The sequence below is a fragment of the Vicia villosa genome, linkage group LG5 (genome assembly GCF_029867415.1).
Source record: "Vicia villosa cultivar HV-30 ecotype Madison, WI linkage group LG5, Vvil1.0, whole genome shotgun sequence".
NCBI lineage: Eukaryota > Viridiplantae > Streptophyta > Magnoliopsida > Fabales > Fabaceae > Vicia > Vicia villosa.
In genome coordinates this window covers 119,213,482-119,230,359 of record NC_081184.1, presented here as the reverse complement: position 1 = coordinate 119,230,359, position 16,878 = coordinate 119,213,482, and the positions used below count along the sequence as shown (strand labels likewise).

At 36.6% G+C, this 16,878-nt stretch overlaps 1 protein-coding gene across 8 annotated transcripts; it reads right to left on the bottom strand.

The window, feature by feature from the left end:
* Window positions 1-434: 434 nt before the first annotated feature.
* LOC131602232 (transcription factor bHLH121) lies at window positions 435-3,459 on the bottom strand. Of its 8 annotated transcripts, XM_058874283.1 has the most exons (7): window positions 3,250-3,458; window positions 2,840-2,928; window positions 2,219-2,281; window positions 1,982-2,099; window positions 1,506-1,633; window positions 947-1,417; window positions 435-846 (listed from the first exon to the last, which is right to left on the bottom strand). In XM_058874283.1, exons 4-7 carry the CDS (start codon window positions 2,079-2,081, stop codon window positions 691-693), a joined length of 855 nt encoding a protein of 284 aa, XP_058730266.1. In that variant the 5' UTR covers window positions 2,082-2,099; window positions 2,219-2,281; window positions 2,840-2,928; window positions 3,250-3,458; the 3' UTR covers window positions 435-690. The 8 variants fall into 8 exon arrangements, with proteins under 8 accessions (XP_058730266.1, XP_058730268.1, XP_058730270.1 ...); XM_058874285.1 differs by lacking the exon at window positions 2,840-2,928 and having other exon boundaries at window positions 2,222-2,281; window positions 3,250-3,459; XM_058874287.1 differs by lacking the exon at window positions 2,840-2,928 and having other exon boundaries at window positions 2,225-2,281; window positions 3,250-3,459.
* Between the last annotated feature and the right edge of the window lie 13,419 nt (window positions 3,460-16,878).

Sequence of the window (16,878 nt, the reverse complement as noted above, 5' to 3'; positions counted from 1 at the left end):
GGTCTGTGCTAGAACTTTTAAGTGTGTACGAGTGTTTCTTTTTTCCTTTTCTGGATGAGTACACAAGAATTTTTTTGAATGAGAACAGAGAATTATCATTGGCCTTATTCAACACACTTCAAGAGAAAGAAAAAAAAATCCTGCCAAATTCTTTGATACCTTAATAAACTAAGGTATCACATGCTTATGACCACAGAAACTATCATTTGTGTCACACATGTTGGTGTCAAAACAAGATTTTCAATTCAATCAGGTGAATAATTCAAATTGAACAAACTTGAAAACAATTCTTAAATTTAATATTGGTAATAATAATGTTTGGAATTGTATTTAAAAAAAATTCAATATTGGTAATAATAATATAATTGATAGGTGCACTTTTTCTTATTCTTTTTTTATATCATACTAGTAGCACTATTTAGATCTTACCGATGTTTTCACAAGTAGTAGGAATATAAACAATTGAACCTGTGAAGCTTTTCCATCACAAGGAAAAGTAGTTTATGATTAAATTACACAGCACTCAAAATATAAATTCCTAGTCAGGAAGAGAGAACAGAAGCGGCTTTCTTTGCCGGACAAGAATAAATGTGACATATACCTATGGAATAGTTGCAGCAGAAGCACGGTGAAAACCTTCATCATAGTAGTTTCAAAAGGCATAATCACTTGCCTAACATTAGTCCTTTCTCATTCACTAGCTTTTCTGCTCCCAACTACACTACTTGATGAGCTATCCTGAACACTGTGAGATGAAGAACACTTGCCTAAGGAACTACCATCTGTGTAACTGTTTTCCTTCCTTGAAGGAGACTTGCTGGATTTTTTCTGTGCGGATGATAAATCCTGCAAAATCCGACAAAAGACACGACTATAATCCAATACTTATTCTACTAATACTATTGATATAGGATACAAGATTTCCGGAATTTGTTTTAGCACAAACCTGATCTGCAGAAGACCCAGGAGTCTTCAACTCAAGGTCTGTGGCGACATCATTAGAATCTGCATGTCTTTCAGCTCTGCTCTCCCTCGATGATTTGTTTTTGGATTCTTGTTTTCCTGATATGTGGGACCGGCTACCTGGATGAAGAGGCGGGGATACGTACTGTGTGGATTGCTGTTCAACAATTGTGTTGGGAGCTAAAAACGGGACATATGTCGAGCACGGGTTAGGGATGATTGCAGGATGTTGGTTAGCATAGTAGGGGTACGGCTGCATGGGAATTGAACCAGGAGGAGGCACCGGCATTGGAACTGGATACGGATATGATGGTGGAGCCATCATTACTGAATGATCCATTGCAGGCCATGGATACATAGTCCTGAGTTGCAGCTGATATTGGTTATTCAAATTCTCAATATCTGATTTAAGAGAAGCCTTTTCTTCTCTGAGATCATTTTTCTCCTGAGACAACTGAAAATAAAATGAAACAAAGTCATTTCTTCTGTAATTTTAGGTCTCTAAAGCAACAAGGTGATTCATCGATCTGTGATACTATTACCTCACGAGATTCTTCATTTAGCATAGTATATTCATCTTTTAGTTTACTAACTTGAGAAGTAAGGTCCTTCAGCAATTGAACCGTATCACCTAGAATGGTTGCTTTATCATTTTTGGGTCTATCAGGGTCTGCATTTTAGAGTCAGCAAATGCACATAGTAATCAAGATGAATTCTATTTTATTAAGATCAAATTCGTAACACAAGGGTGACTTCTAGAGAAGCAACAAGCAACAATTGTTTGGTAAAATTTAGCAGCATCTATAACCTCGAGTAATTTATGCCACACGAAAACGATGCCAACGTTCATATAATGCTTCATTAGTAATACATTATCTAACCAATGAGAATCTGGAAGTTGTATATCATCAGAAAGTAAGGAATAACAATAGAACAGATAAAGAACCAGTAATGTTTTTCATCAGTCTGCTTACTCTTTGCTATTCTCCTATGTAAGAAAGTGTGAAGTTTCATTTACCTAAAATGCTACCAAGTTCTACAAACTGTTCATTGAGTCGATCCCTCCTTAACTTTTCTCGGTCAGCTTTCTGTGTCTTTCTAGCAGGTGTACACTCCATCAATTCAACTTCAGACCTCTGGCAGGAGACACATAAGTTCCGAAAAATGCCAAATAATAAAATCAAAGGTTAGATACTTAGATAATTTATTTCAGCCTTGGAGAACCAAAACTATCAAAATAAAGTAAGTAATTTACTACAACTCTTCAAACAGTAATCTTTGTCGCCTCCAAAAAGCTCAGCTTGATAATTTGTTCCTCCTACACATTTTTTCAGATAAAGGTACTTAATTTCATCGAATAATAACCTAACTTCTCAGCAATCAAATTCATAGAACCGTCCCTATTTAAAAACTACCAAAAACTTATTTTTCTCCATGATGTTCTACTTAAGCTATGTTTGAATATCATAAAATGAACAGAGTATAATAGAGCGGAATAGAGCAGAATGAAAATTCAATTCCATCGTTTGAAATTTTTTGGACGGAACAAGCCAAATTCTTCACTCCATCCAAATCGGAGGGGAAGAAATCTGATGGTAAGTGATGAAATGGAATAGAATCGTTACCACTCCATTCCGCTCCGCTCCATTCGATTTTAAATGATCCAAACAATGAAATACCACTCCGTTCCATCTCATACCGCTCCACTCCATCCGATTCCATCAATTCAAACAAAGCCAAAAAGGCCATAGGAAAATTTCACTATAATCTACTCCATGTTATAGTCATCAAAATATTGTAGAAAAAAATAAACAATTAACAATGTCAAACACCCTTTAATTTTCCTTACTCATAAGTAAACTAATACAGATCTTACCATGACTCGAATAATCATAGATTAGAATCAACTTATCATTAAAGCACATTCATTCATGTAGTACTATCAAACCTTCTAAATTTCTCACACTGCACAATCAATGAACCACAAACACCAATTTAAGATTAAACACATAAGTAATTTCATTGGAAAAAAAAAACAATGTTCATAAACTCATCAGTGACAAGGAAACACGAATTTTGGGGCTTCAACTGTCAAACTGAAAAAAAAAAGCTCAAATTTTTAAAACGAAGGATAGAAAACGGAGCAAAACCCATGTTAATTAAACTATAAAGACGGGAAATTGGAAGGAGAAAACGCATTAAGAGAAGAAATTAAAGGGAAAATTGAGCTGAAAACAAGGTGAAGGAAACTGCAATTAAGAAGAAAAGGGTTAGCGAAAGATTCACCTTATCTATGCTCGATGCTTATCTTCAATTTTCCCCAATTCCCATTCGAATTGTTAGAGAGAGCGTAAGAAGGTAAAAAGTGAAACGAAAACTGAAAGCGTTGTCGTTTTGATTGAGAGCAAACGACGGTTTGTTCGGTCGTACTGGTGTCTCTTATTCCCAATACGATAGAATAACGACGGAGTGAGAGTGAATTTGAAGGTTATTGGTATTCTTGTATTTTATACCCTATGGATAAGCATGTCGTCTTATTTATTATTATCAACTTAATTAATTATTGCTGATTTTTTAAATTAATAATCTAACATGTTTTAATTTTAAATAAGATATTATATGATATGATGTATAAAAATGTAATATCACTTAACTTTATCTTTAATTAACCTGGGATTAGAGTTTTCTAACATATCTTCTCGTATCTAATATTATTGAATTGAATTTGATGTTTGAGTATAAAGGGTGGATGACGAATTGATAAACTCTTATACTATATTTTCTCTGTTTCATTTTAAGTGTTATTTTAGCATAAAGTTCTTCAACCAAAATAGTGGATTATTATGGTTGTTTTTTCTATTATATTCTCATTTATTTTCTCTTTCTAAATAAATTCAATAATCATTCTCTTTTTTCAATGACTAATTAAGGGAATTCACAACTTTTTACTTAGAAATTATTTAACAATATTTATTCAACTAACACCAAATTCAATTTATAATTATTAAACAACTACAATATTAACAACATTGAAACAATAGTGTAAACATCTCCCGAGTGCTACGTATCAGAACGACACACCAACTTGGACTCGATGAAGCTACTAAATCTTCATCACTGTGCATCGCATGCACGTTACTAGTATAAAGGTAACGGCGAAACAAAAGAAAGGGTGAGATATCGAATCAATATAAACAGGCGTATGATAAACAATATATTAGATCAGAATCATACAAATTTCACCACTTCATAACAGCGACTATATAATAACCAACCACCCACTTAGTAACAACAACAAGCCACTTATTAAATCAACGTAACAACTTAATCAACACAACTCAATAACAACAACAACTTATAACAACAACAACAACTTATAGCAACAACAACTTATAACAACAACAACACAACGACAATCAATAAACAATGAATAATAACAATAACTTTAACACGCAAATCAATATGCGACTCAACTATGCAAATGCATGTGGTACCATTTGGAGCACAACTCCCAACTTAAATATATGCCAGTTTATCGAGGCATTAACAAGGCATAAGCCTTCAACGTGGTGCCATCAAGGTCAACATGGTGGCAATCCAAACCAACTTAATAATGCAATGTATGTCATGCGACCTCAACTCGAACCACAATTACACAATAATGCAACAACAACATCAACATACAACAACACCAATACCAACAACTTAAACATGCATCAATTGCATCAACTTAAATCAACACTGGTCATACGACCTACAACTCAAGCATGTCCATGAATCAGGACAATTCAACTTATTCAGTTGTACCCGCAATTCAACCTATGCATCGTCGTTTTCACAAAACAAATCAAACACAATTACCTGCTAATATATACTAACTACTCCAATTTTTTTGATTAATTCCAGTTAACTAATTATACCGTTTAAAACCATTAATGCGACTAATCGACACTATTTTTATATACCATTATTACCTATTATTTATAAGGTTACTAGTCAATTTAGTATCCTGATACAAAATTATTTCCTGTTACTAATATTATATTGTCATCAAATCATCATCTACTACCGATTTAACTTTTCTGCTAAATTACTTCAATTATGCTAAAATAATACTCGGCCAATTGACTAGCTTGTTAGTTAGTATATTCATCTAAGTTACCAACTTTTCTCTACAAAATATTTACCTGCTACTTGATGTTTGTTCTCCTGTTATTTCAGTTCACTACTACTGTTGCCAATCTTCTCAATCGTTATCCTACTAAATTTCCTACACACGATATTATTCATATCACCCAATGTAACACCCTTCTAAACCCCGCGGCAATTAAACAATTAAATCAGAGTTACATGCACAAGGGCGTCACAATTAATAAATAAAATAAAACAACATCTGTCATAGTCATGCATTCACTGAAGGAAAACGTCTTAACATAACTCATAAATCAAATAACTCATGTTTACACAGCGGAATAATCATCGACTAGCATCACATCATTAATGCTTCCAATCCTCAAAATAAATTAAACAAAACAGAGTTAATGTCATAAACTTAAAAATAGCGTTCCCCAGTGTTACACCTATCAGAGCATGACCCGACGCTAACCGACACATTGACTCGTGAGCTAATCCTCACCGAGTCGAAGCCGTTATCCTCAATCTGAAAAATATAGTGTAAGGGTGAGTCTCATTCGCAATTAACAAATATTATAGCATTATAAATAACAGTACATTAACAGTTATATTATTCACCCAACTCATCTATATCCAGATCGTCCATCAACATACATACACATATCATCAAAATAATATAAGAGTATACATATAGTCATGTTATCAAATCCAGGGAATGAATGCAACTGACTCTATGCATGTGGTACCAATCATCATCAATGGGGATCACCCACCGACCGATCTTTCATCATCCAGATACGGCCCTGCCAGCACAAATTCCACACAATGGGAATTCTGCCATTCACTAAATCCTCTCATCATCTAGGATTCAGTCCTCTTCAATGCTTATGAATGCATGCAAACATATATATAACATACTTTCATCATCTCCACTCTATGAGTAGCATCATCTATACTCATTTCATCATCATCATCATTACTAAGCATGTTCATATATACATTAACATCATTCAATACAATCAATCATCAGTAAACCACAGAATCACATCACAAGGTTTACACAGTCTCAACAGCATACAAAACAGGTCTACAGATCGAAAGTTATACATCATTGAACTTTCCAGAAAATCACAAAACAGAATTTTACACATGCAGCGACCATACGCGTATCATAAGACCCATACGCATCTATACGCGTATCACCTTTCCCCGTACGCGTATCATACGCATTTCATCAGAATCCAAAATGGCCTAAAAACCAACCCATACGCGTATCAGCCTTACCATACGCGTATCACCAGGACCAATTTCCTCTTTAAAAATTTCCATACGCGTATGAGCATCCTCATACGCTCCTCATACGCAAATCATCAGCACAGGGTATTTGGGACAGGGCACCTGCGTATCATACGCGTATAGCCCCTTGGGAGTGTCCCTCATACGCGTATGACTTTATCCCATACGCGTATGACACTGTTCCATACGCGAAACACCAGAAAATGTCTAGAAACCTGCAATTTCGTAACAGTCCAAAACCCACTCGTTTCTACTCATACCAGTCCACGATTTTGAGTCTAAAACAGTCCAATTTTACGTTTTCATTCACAGGATTCATTCATACAAACTAATATATCATCATATATCAATCAACACATCCAAATCCCGAAATCTAACCCAATTCTTAGAACCCCAAAACCTAATTCTGACATACAAACATAATTGACTCAACAACACAACTATTCATACACTATTCATCTATAATCACGATAAGAGATGATAATTGGAAGAGTCCCCCCTTACCTTAGCCAAATTCTTGCTCTTTGGTCTCTTCCTCTTTGTTCCTCTTCTATGTTCTTCGTGTTCCAACTTCTCTCTTTTCACGTTCTGTTCCTTCTTTCCCAATTCTAATTATTTTATGAAAAATAATATTAAATTAGTAAGGGTTTTACTACACCACACCCCCTCTTCTTACTAATCTCACACATGGCCCAAATGCCATTAACCATCAATTTTCCATTATTTTCATAAAATCCATAATAATATTAATTATTGATCTAATATTCAAATTAAATTAAAATTAAAATTATACGGGTGTTACAACTCTCCCCCACTAAAAGAGTTTTCGTCCTCGAAAACATACCTTAGGTAAAGAGCTCTGGATAAGAATCCTTCATCTGGCTCTCTAGCTCCCAGGTAACATTTCCTTCAGCCGGTCCTCCCCAAGCTACTCTGACTAAAGCTATTTCCTTACAACGCAATTGCTTCAGCTTTCGATCCTCAATCCTCACAGGCAATGCCTCAACCGTTAAGTTGTCTTTTACCTGTACATCATCTACTTGGATCACATGGGACGGATCTGAAATGTATTTCCTCAACTGAGACACATGAAACACATCATGCAAGTTTGCAAGCATCGGCGGTAAAGCGACACGATATGCCACTTCTCCCACTCTTTCAGAAATTTGGAATGGTCCAATAAAACATGGAGTCAACTTCTTTGACTTCAATTCCCGACCAATACCTGTCATAGGAGTAACTCTCATAAACACATGGTCTCCCTCTTGAAACTCAAGTGTTTTCCTCCTCTTGTCATGATAACTCTTCTGACGACTCTGAGAAGCTTTCATCTTCTCTTGAATCATCTTAATCTTCTCTGTGGTCTCTTGTACAAATTCTGGACCAATCACAGCACTCTCACCAGATTCGTACCAACACAACGGCATCCTACACCTCCTACCATACAAGCCTCAAACGGAGCCATACTGATACTCGAATGATAACTGTTGTTGTAGGTAAACTCAATCAAAGGTAGATAACTATCCCAAGTACCTCCTTTTTCTAACACACAAGCACGCAACAAATCCTCTAACGACTGAATTGTCCTCTCAGTCTGTCCATCAGTCTGCGGATGATAAGCAGAACTTAGTCTCATCTTAGTACCCAAAGCTTTCTGCAAACCTTCCCAGAACTTAGACGTAAACCTCGGATCTCTGTCTGACACGATACTTGAAGGAATACCATGTAGACTAACTATCTTCTCAATATACAACTGAGCTAGCTTCTCCATCGGATAATCCATTCTCACTGGTATAAAATGTGCAGACTTCGTCAATCTGTCCACCACGACCCAGATAGCTTCACAATTCCTGACAGTTCTCGGCAAACCCGAAACAAAATCCATCGATATGCTATCCCACTTCCACTCAGGAATAAACATCGGTTGCATAAACCCAGATGGCTTCTGATGCTCAATTTTTGACTTCTGGCACGTCAAACAAGAGTACACAAACTCAGCAATTTCCTTCTTCATTCCAGGCCACCAAAACAACTTTTTCAAATCATGATACATCTTGGTAGCACCAGGATGAATGCTCAACCCACTACGGTGTCCTTCTTCTAAAATATGTTTTCGTAGTTCAGCAACATCAGGAACACAGACTCGGTCACCAAACCTCAGTATACCATTCTCGTCAATTCTGAATTCGCCACTCTTGCCTTGATTCATCAAAGTCAACTTATCGATCAATTCAACATCAGCTTTCTGACCCTCTCTGATCTCTTCAAGAATACCGCTAGTCAGCTTCAGCATACCCAATTTGACACTAGTAGGAGTGCCTTCACACACCAAACTCAAGTCTCTGAATTGTTCAATCAAATCCAATTCCTTCACCATTAGCATAGACATATGCTAGGTCTTCCTACTCAATGCATCAGCAACAACGTTTGCCTTACCCGGATGGTAATTCAAACCAAAATCATAGTCTTTCAGAAATTCTAACCACCTTCTCTGTCTCATATTCAACTCTTTCTGATCAAAGAGATACTTTAGGCTCTTATGATCGCTGAATACTTCAAATCTCGAACCATACAAATAGTGCCGCCACAACTTCAAAACAAAAACTACAGCTGCCAACTCCAAATCATGAGTCGGATAATTCCTTTCATGTACTTTGAGTTGTCTTGACGCATAAGCGACTACTTGTTGATTTTGCATCAATACGCCACCTAAACCCATCAGTGATGCATCACAATAAACCACGAATGATTCTGTCGGATTCGGCAAAATCAATATAGGAGCACTAGTCAACCTCCTCTTCAGCTCTTGGAATCCTTCTTCACACTTTGCATCCCAAATAAAAGCTTGTCCTTTCCTGGTTAGTTTAGTTAACGACAAAGCTAACTTTGAAAATCCTTCAATAAACTTTCTGTAGTAACCTGCAAGACCAAGAAAGCTACGAATCTCTGACACTGTCTTCGGAGCTTCCCACTGAGACACAACTTCTATCTTTGTAGGATCAACAGCAATACCATTCTTAGAAATCACATGCCCAAGAAAACTGACTTCCCTTAACCAGAATTCACACTTCGACAGCTTGGCAAAAAGTTGCTTCTCTTTTAACAGTTCCAATACCGTTCTGAGATGTTCGGCATGCTCTTCCTCATCCTTAGAGTATATTAGGATATCATCTATAAACACCACCACGAACTTAGCGAGATAAGGATGAAAGATATTGTTCATATACTCCATAAAAACACCAGGTGCATTAGTAACTCCAAACGGCATTACAGAATACTCATAATGTCCATACCTTGTTATAAAAGCAGTCTTCTGAATATCGTCATCTTTCACACGTATCTGATGATACCCAGACCTCAGATCAATTTTGCTAAACACACGCGCTCCAACCAACTGATCCATCAAATCATCAATCCTCGGTAAAGGATACCGATTCTTGATAGTAACCTTGTTCAATTGTCTGTAATCTACACACAGCCTCATCGAACCCTCTTTCTTCTTCACTAGTAACACAGGCGCACCCCACGGAGAAACACTAGGATGAATGAATTTCTTCTCCAGCAATTCTTCTAACTGTTTCTTCAGTTCGGCCAACTCAGACGGCGACATACGATATGGTGCCATCGACACTGGACTAGTTCCCGGAATTAAATCAATAGAAAACTCCACTTCTCTTTCCGGTGGTAATTCGTTCACATCTTCTGGAAAAACTTCTGGAAATTCACACACAACAGGTAATTCGCTACTCGCCACTTTTTCTTTCACATTCATCAATGCGAACAACATAAACACTGTTGCACCATCCTCGATAGCCTCATTCACCTGTCTAGCTGTCATTTCCAGATTATCAGTGCTAACCTCTTCGGGAAAAATTACCGTCTTCGCAAAACAGTTGATATGAACACGGTTGAACTCCAACCAGTTCATTCCCAGGATTACATCGAGTTGTTTCAACGGAAGGCACACTAAGTCCATCCTGAATTCTCTGCCAAAAATGTCAACCGGACAATTCAAGCATGCAGACGAAGTAGTTACTGAACCCGACGCAGGAGTGTCAATAACCATACTTCCATTTATATCAGATATCTCAAGATTCAACCTCATAGCACAATCCAAAGAAATAAAAGAATGAGTTGCTCCAGTATCAATAATTGCAACTAAAGGTGTGCCATGAATGAAACACGTACCTTTAATCAGTCTGTCTTCTGGAGTAGTCTCTGACCCGGTCAAAGCAAAAACCTTTCCTCCCGATTGGTTCTTCTTTGGCTTGGTACAATTCGGACTAATGTGACCCTCTTCACCACAGTTGTAACAAGTCACACTCTTCCTCTTACAATCAGCAGCAATATGACCCACCTGGTCACACTTGTAACATTTCTTCTGATCATTCTTACACTCGTTCCGACGATGTCCCACCTCACCACAATTGTAACATCTGATACGAGCACTAGAATCTCCCCCACTGGGTTTCTTCCAATCAGCAGACTTACCTCTACCATATGGTTTACCTCTATCCATAGGCTTCTTCCCTTTTCTGTCAACTAACTCGCGAGAGTGAGATGACTTCAGCTTGATATTATCCTCCTCAAAAATCATGCTACAATCCACTAAGTCAACAAACCTCCGAATCCTCTGGTACCTAATACCCTGCTTGATCTCATCACGAAGACCATTCTCAAACTTGACACATTTTGAGAACTCACTGGCTTCATCATTGTTGTAGTGTACATAATACTTTGCCAGCTCCATAAACTTTGCAGCATACTCTGGTATCGTCATGTTACCTTGGACCAGCTCCAGAAATTCAACCTTTTTTCTGCCCCTGACATCCTCAGGAAAATACCTCCTCAGAAATTCCCTCTTGAATATAGCCCAAGTAACTTCTACACCATCAGCATCCAGTTCAGCTCTGGTTGCTAACCACCAGTCATCAGCCTCTTCAGATAACATGTGAGTGCCATACCTCACCTTGAGGTTCTCAGCACAATCAATGACTCTGAAGATCCTCTCGATCTCTTTGAGCCATTTCTGAGCACCCTCAGGATCATGTGTGCCCTTGAACAATGGAGGATTGTTCCTCTGAAAATTCCCCAATTGCCTATTAGCACCAATCCCTTCTCCTACAGCTCCCCCTCCAAGCACACCAGCAATCATGCCCAGAGCTTCAGCAATAGCATCATCATTTCTTCCACCTCTTCCAGCCATTACTCTGCTTAATCGCAAACAATTCAGTCAGAAACAAAAGTATCGACAAATAACTCGTATTAGTCGCATACACAGAAAGACTGACGCTAAGACTCTGGTCACAACGACCGACTATGTTCTGATACCACTATTGTAACACCCTTCTAAACCCCGCGGCAATTAAACAATTAAATCAGAGTTACATGCATAAGGGCGTCACAATTAATAAATAAAATAAAACAACATCTGTCATAGTCATGCATTCACTGAAGGAAAACGTCTTAACATAACTCATAAATCAAATAACTCATGTTTACACAGCGGAATAATCATCGACTAGCATCACATCATTAATGCTTCCAATCCTCAAAATAAATTAAACAAAAGAGAGTTAATGTCATAAACTTAAAAATAGCGTTCCCCAGTGTTACACCTATCAGAGCATGACCCGACGCTAACCGACACATTGACTCATGAGCTAATCCTCACCGAGTCGAAGCCGCTATCCTCAATCTGAAAAATATAGTGTAAGGGTGAGTCTCATTCGCAATTAACAAATATTATTGCATTATAAATAACAGTACATTAACAGTTATATTATTCACCCAACTCATCTATATCCAGATCGTCCATCAACATACATACACATATCATCACAATAATATAAGATTATACATATAGTCATGTTATCAAATCCAGGGAATGAATGCAACTGACTCTATGCATGTGGTACCAATCATTATCAATGGGGATCACCCACCGACCGATCTATCATCATCCAGATACGGCCCTGCCAGCACAAATTCCACACAATGGGAATTCTGCCATTCACTGAATCCTCTCATCATCTAGGATTCAGTCCTCTTCAATGCTTATGAATGCATGCAAACATATATATAACATACTTTCATCATCTCCACTCTATGAGTAGCATCATCTATACTCATTTCATCATCATCATCATTACTAAGCATGTTCATATATACATTAACATCATTCAATACAATCAATCATCAGTAAACCACAGAATCACATCACAAGGTTTACACAGTCTCAACAGCATACAAAACAGGTCTACAGATCGAAAGTTATACATCATTGAACTTTCCAGAAAATCACAAAACAGAATTTTACACATGCAGCGACCATACGCGTATCATAAGACCCATACGCATCTATACGCGTATCACCTTTCCCCGTACACGTATCATACGCATTTCATCAGAATCCAAAATGGCCTAAAAACCAACCCATACGCGTATCAGCCTTACCATACGCGTATCACCAGGACCAATTTCCTCTTTAAAAATTTCCATACGCGTATGAGCATCCTCATACGCTCCTCATACGCAAATCATCAGCACAGGGTATTTGGGACAGGGCACCTGCGTATCATACGCGTATAGCCCCTTGGGAGTGTCCCTCATACGCGTATGACTTCATCCCATACGCATATGACACTGTTCCATACGCGAAACACCAGAAAATGTCCAGAAACCTGCAATTTCGTAACAGTCCAAAACCCACTCGTTTCTACTCATACCAGTCCACGATTTTGAGTCTAAAACAGTCCAATTTTACGTTTTCATTCACAGGATTCATTCATACAAACTAATATATCATCATATATCAATCAACACATCCAAATCCTGAAATCTAACCCAATTCTTAGAACCCCAAAACCTATTTCTGACATACAAACAGAATTGACTCAACAACACAACTATTCATACACTATTCATCTATAATCACGATAAGAGATGATAATTGGAAGAGTCCCCCCTTACCTTAGCCAAATTCTTGCTCTTTGGTCTCTTCCTCTTTGTTCCTCTTCTATGTTCTTCGTGTTCCAACTTCTCTCTTTTCACGTTCTGTTCCTTCTTTCCCAATTCTAATTATTTTATGAAAAATAATATTAAATTAGTAAGGGCTTTACTACACCACACATCCTCTTCTTACTAATCTCACACATGGCCAAAATGCCATTAACCATCAATTTTCCATTATTTTCATAAAATCCATAATAATATTAATTATTGATCTAATATTCAAATTAAATTAAAATTAAAATTATACGGGTGTTACACCCAATATACTATATTCATGCTACTTAGAGTTATCAATTTATTGCCTGAAAACAATTTTTACCTTTTAATTCTATTAATTCATTAAACCATACTAAAGTAGCCAAAATGGTATAAGGTACTAGTATTAAACCAAACAGCATGGGCCCATTACAACTAAGGGCGCTCACCATAAAAGTTTGAGACCCACGTCCCTCACCTCTAGGGCGTCCGTCCCCAAGGCCCTCCCCACTAGAGGCGCCCGTCTCCACAATGCCAGGGAGTCCCACCTTGGCCACCATGTTGTGGCCTTAAATTGAAGGTACCTGCAACTTCCATTCTCTTGCGTTTTATCCAGTATCGATTATATTCATTGCTTAGTAAATCATATCACAAATATTTCCAGTCCATACAATCCTTTTTGGCTTCAATTCAATTAATAAAATTAACACAACAACTCAATATTCAGCAACAAATTAACAACTTAATCGATCATTAGGACAAATTCATCAACCTATCACAAAATTCCAGAACTAACCAACTTTTTCCACAATCAAACGAAGCAGCATCAAACAAATAATCCATGGTATCAATTAATATAATCCCAATCTCACATACAACTTATCGTAATCCCGGTTATAGAGATTAAACCTCACTCTTATCTTGGATTAGAGATCGCCTCTAATATTCGATCGAGTGCAAACCTTTGCCCTCTTTGTCTTTTCCCAGCAATCCTCAATCAATTCCTCTTCTGCTCAAAACCTCGTTCCTCTTTATCAGCAACTTCGTTTCACGATCTGTTTTCCAACAACTTCCAAAACCCTTATTTCTTTGTGCTCAGCAAAACCTAATACCTTTCCTTTTAATCCAATAAATCAAATAATAATAATATAGTTACTATTATTTCTTAATGGGCCTACTAATTGTACACCTACACATTGCTATATATACCACACCACAACTAAACCAAATTAAATAATAATATTATTACTAATATTATTTCTTTAACAAAATCAACTTTATTAATTCTCCGATTAATCGACTAAATAATCCAACTTTTAACTTAATAATTCCGATTGACATATCAATCCAATTAGTCTCTTCAAATAATATCGATAACATCCAATTCGACTAAATTCCGATAAATAAATCCTTAATAATTTAATTAAATAATTAATTAAATTTGGGGTGTTATAATATGCACTTGGGCGGTAAACGCTTGCTTGAGAAACTGCTTATTTGTGCACGGGAAAAAATAAATTTGATTGGCTGTAGTTGCTTTTAGGTGGAAGACGAATAATCAATCTTAAACAAGGTGTACACCTTGCGTTCGATTATTCATTGATGAAACAGATGTACATTCGATTACCCTTTTTCATCAGAGTTTTGATTAATGATTTACTTTAGCAAAAGACGAATAATCAACCTTAAACAATATGTACACCTTACATTCGATTATTCGAGGACAAAGTGGATGTACATCTGATTACCCTCTTTTAATCCAAGTTGTGATAAAAGTATTTTTTAACGGATGACAGACAATCGAACTTAAATAAGGTGTACATATTGCATTTGATTATTCGAGGACAAAACAAATGTACATCTCACTATACCTTTTTAATTTGAGTTTTGAAAAGTTTTCATCGGTTATTTGATTAAGTAAACTAAAATTTCTAAAGCTAATGCTTTTTAAATAATGAAAGAAATGAAACATTAGCAGGTAATAAATGAAATAAAAATAATTGAAGATTGTTAACCCACATTTTGTGAGTTAATACATATCTTTTTAATTTATAATTTAGTGCTATTTTTATGGTTGTCTGATTAGTTTATTTGGTTTATTTGTTGTTTTTATCGTATTAGTGGGGAGTACACTAGGTGCTCCCATTTGTTCGTTTAATGTTTATTTTGTGCGCAGAAGTTAGCAAATAGGCAAGCTGAGTCATGACTAGGAAAGTCAGAGGATGAGTTATAAGTGAGGAAGAATAAGTAAAAACAAAACACCAAGCTCACGTGGAAAGCAAGCAACAAAGGAATAGGAAGAAGCAATAAATGGAGTGAAAAACTCAAACGACACTAAAAATGATAGTGGAACTAATTCAAATTCATGGCAGGGCTTGCAGCGCTAAAAGACAAACTTCTGGTACGAAAGAACTCTACGCGTCGTCTGCACCTACTACATCAAATTGTCAATTTCGTCTTGTTCCCTCCCCTTGGTCGATAGTACGAAGATCCTCTTTTGTCTTGTTTGAAACAGTTCTGATTGCATTGGGCTGTGTGATATTCTTGATCCTAGGCCCATGATCCAAGATAGAAGAAAAACCTTAATTTCTTGGCCTATAAAAGGAGCTGGAAGCAACATTGGAAAGAGAAAAACAAGTATTACAAGTCATAGTTTCTTGAAGCATGTTGTAGATGAATGTTGTCATTTCCTCTCATCTCTCATTTAAGTGCTTGTTGATGAACACTTGTGCGACTGGAAGTTTCTCTTGAAGACCTAGCCATTTCAAGTATCACTTCAAGTTTCTCTTAGGTTATTTTCTTTTATGCAATTTATTGTCATAAGATGAATCTCTTGAGAAACATGTTCATGATCTGTACTCAGTTCACCATGAGCTAAACTTCTTTTAGTTGAGTTACGTGAAGTTAATGTTATAAGTGTGTTTATGTTATATATGTGTTGAGTAGTGCATGCTTTACCATGCGTTTATAATTCCAATACTTGTTTCTATGATTGATCACCTTAGAATGTAGGCAAATGCTTATTGTTGTGAGAGATCCAAGAACAAGTGGACTTCATGAGTAAACATAATTGAAAGAGTATAATAGAGATATTTACTTGAATTAGTAGCTTAGAAATAAGAAACCACAATCATTAAGGAAGAACAAAACTTTTAATAGACATGTATTGGGGTTACAAGTGAATATTAGAGATTTGTTTTTCTTGCCCTTTTATGTATGATGTTGATTTATGTAGAGATTCACTACTTTAGATCCTTCTGACTCTGCATGTCACGACCTCACACAACTTTAGCATATAAACACACCATAATATGTTAATGGATCACTCAACTATATTTATCTCATCACTTTTACAACACCTTATTCGTTTTATCTTATTTGCAAATCACAAGAAAACTGGATATAATACCATCATCTATTGTTAATTTTCTCTCTACTTATGCTTAAAGTGAAATAATGGTTTAAATACAAAGTCATATCTAAGTAATACGCTCC

Excerpts from the sequence above, each read along its gene's own strand:
- LOC131602232 (XM_058874285.1), bottom strand. The coding sequence starts at position 2,081 with ATGGAGTGTACACCTGCTAGAAAGACACAGAAAGCTGACCGAGAAAAG. Across the intron at positions 1,634-1,981 it reads AGAACTTGGTAGCATTTTAG|ACCCTGATAGACCCAAAAAT; the intron begins GTAAATGAAACT and ends TCTAAAATGCAG. Across the intron at positions 847-946 it reads CTGGGTCTTCTGCAGATCAG|GATTTATCATCCGCACAGAA; the intron begins GTTTGTGCTAAA and ends CGGATTTTGCAG.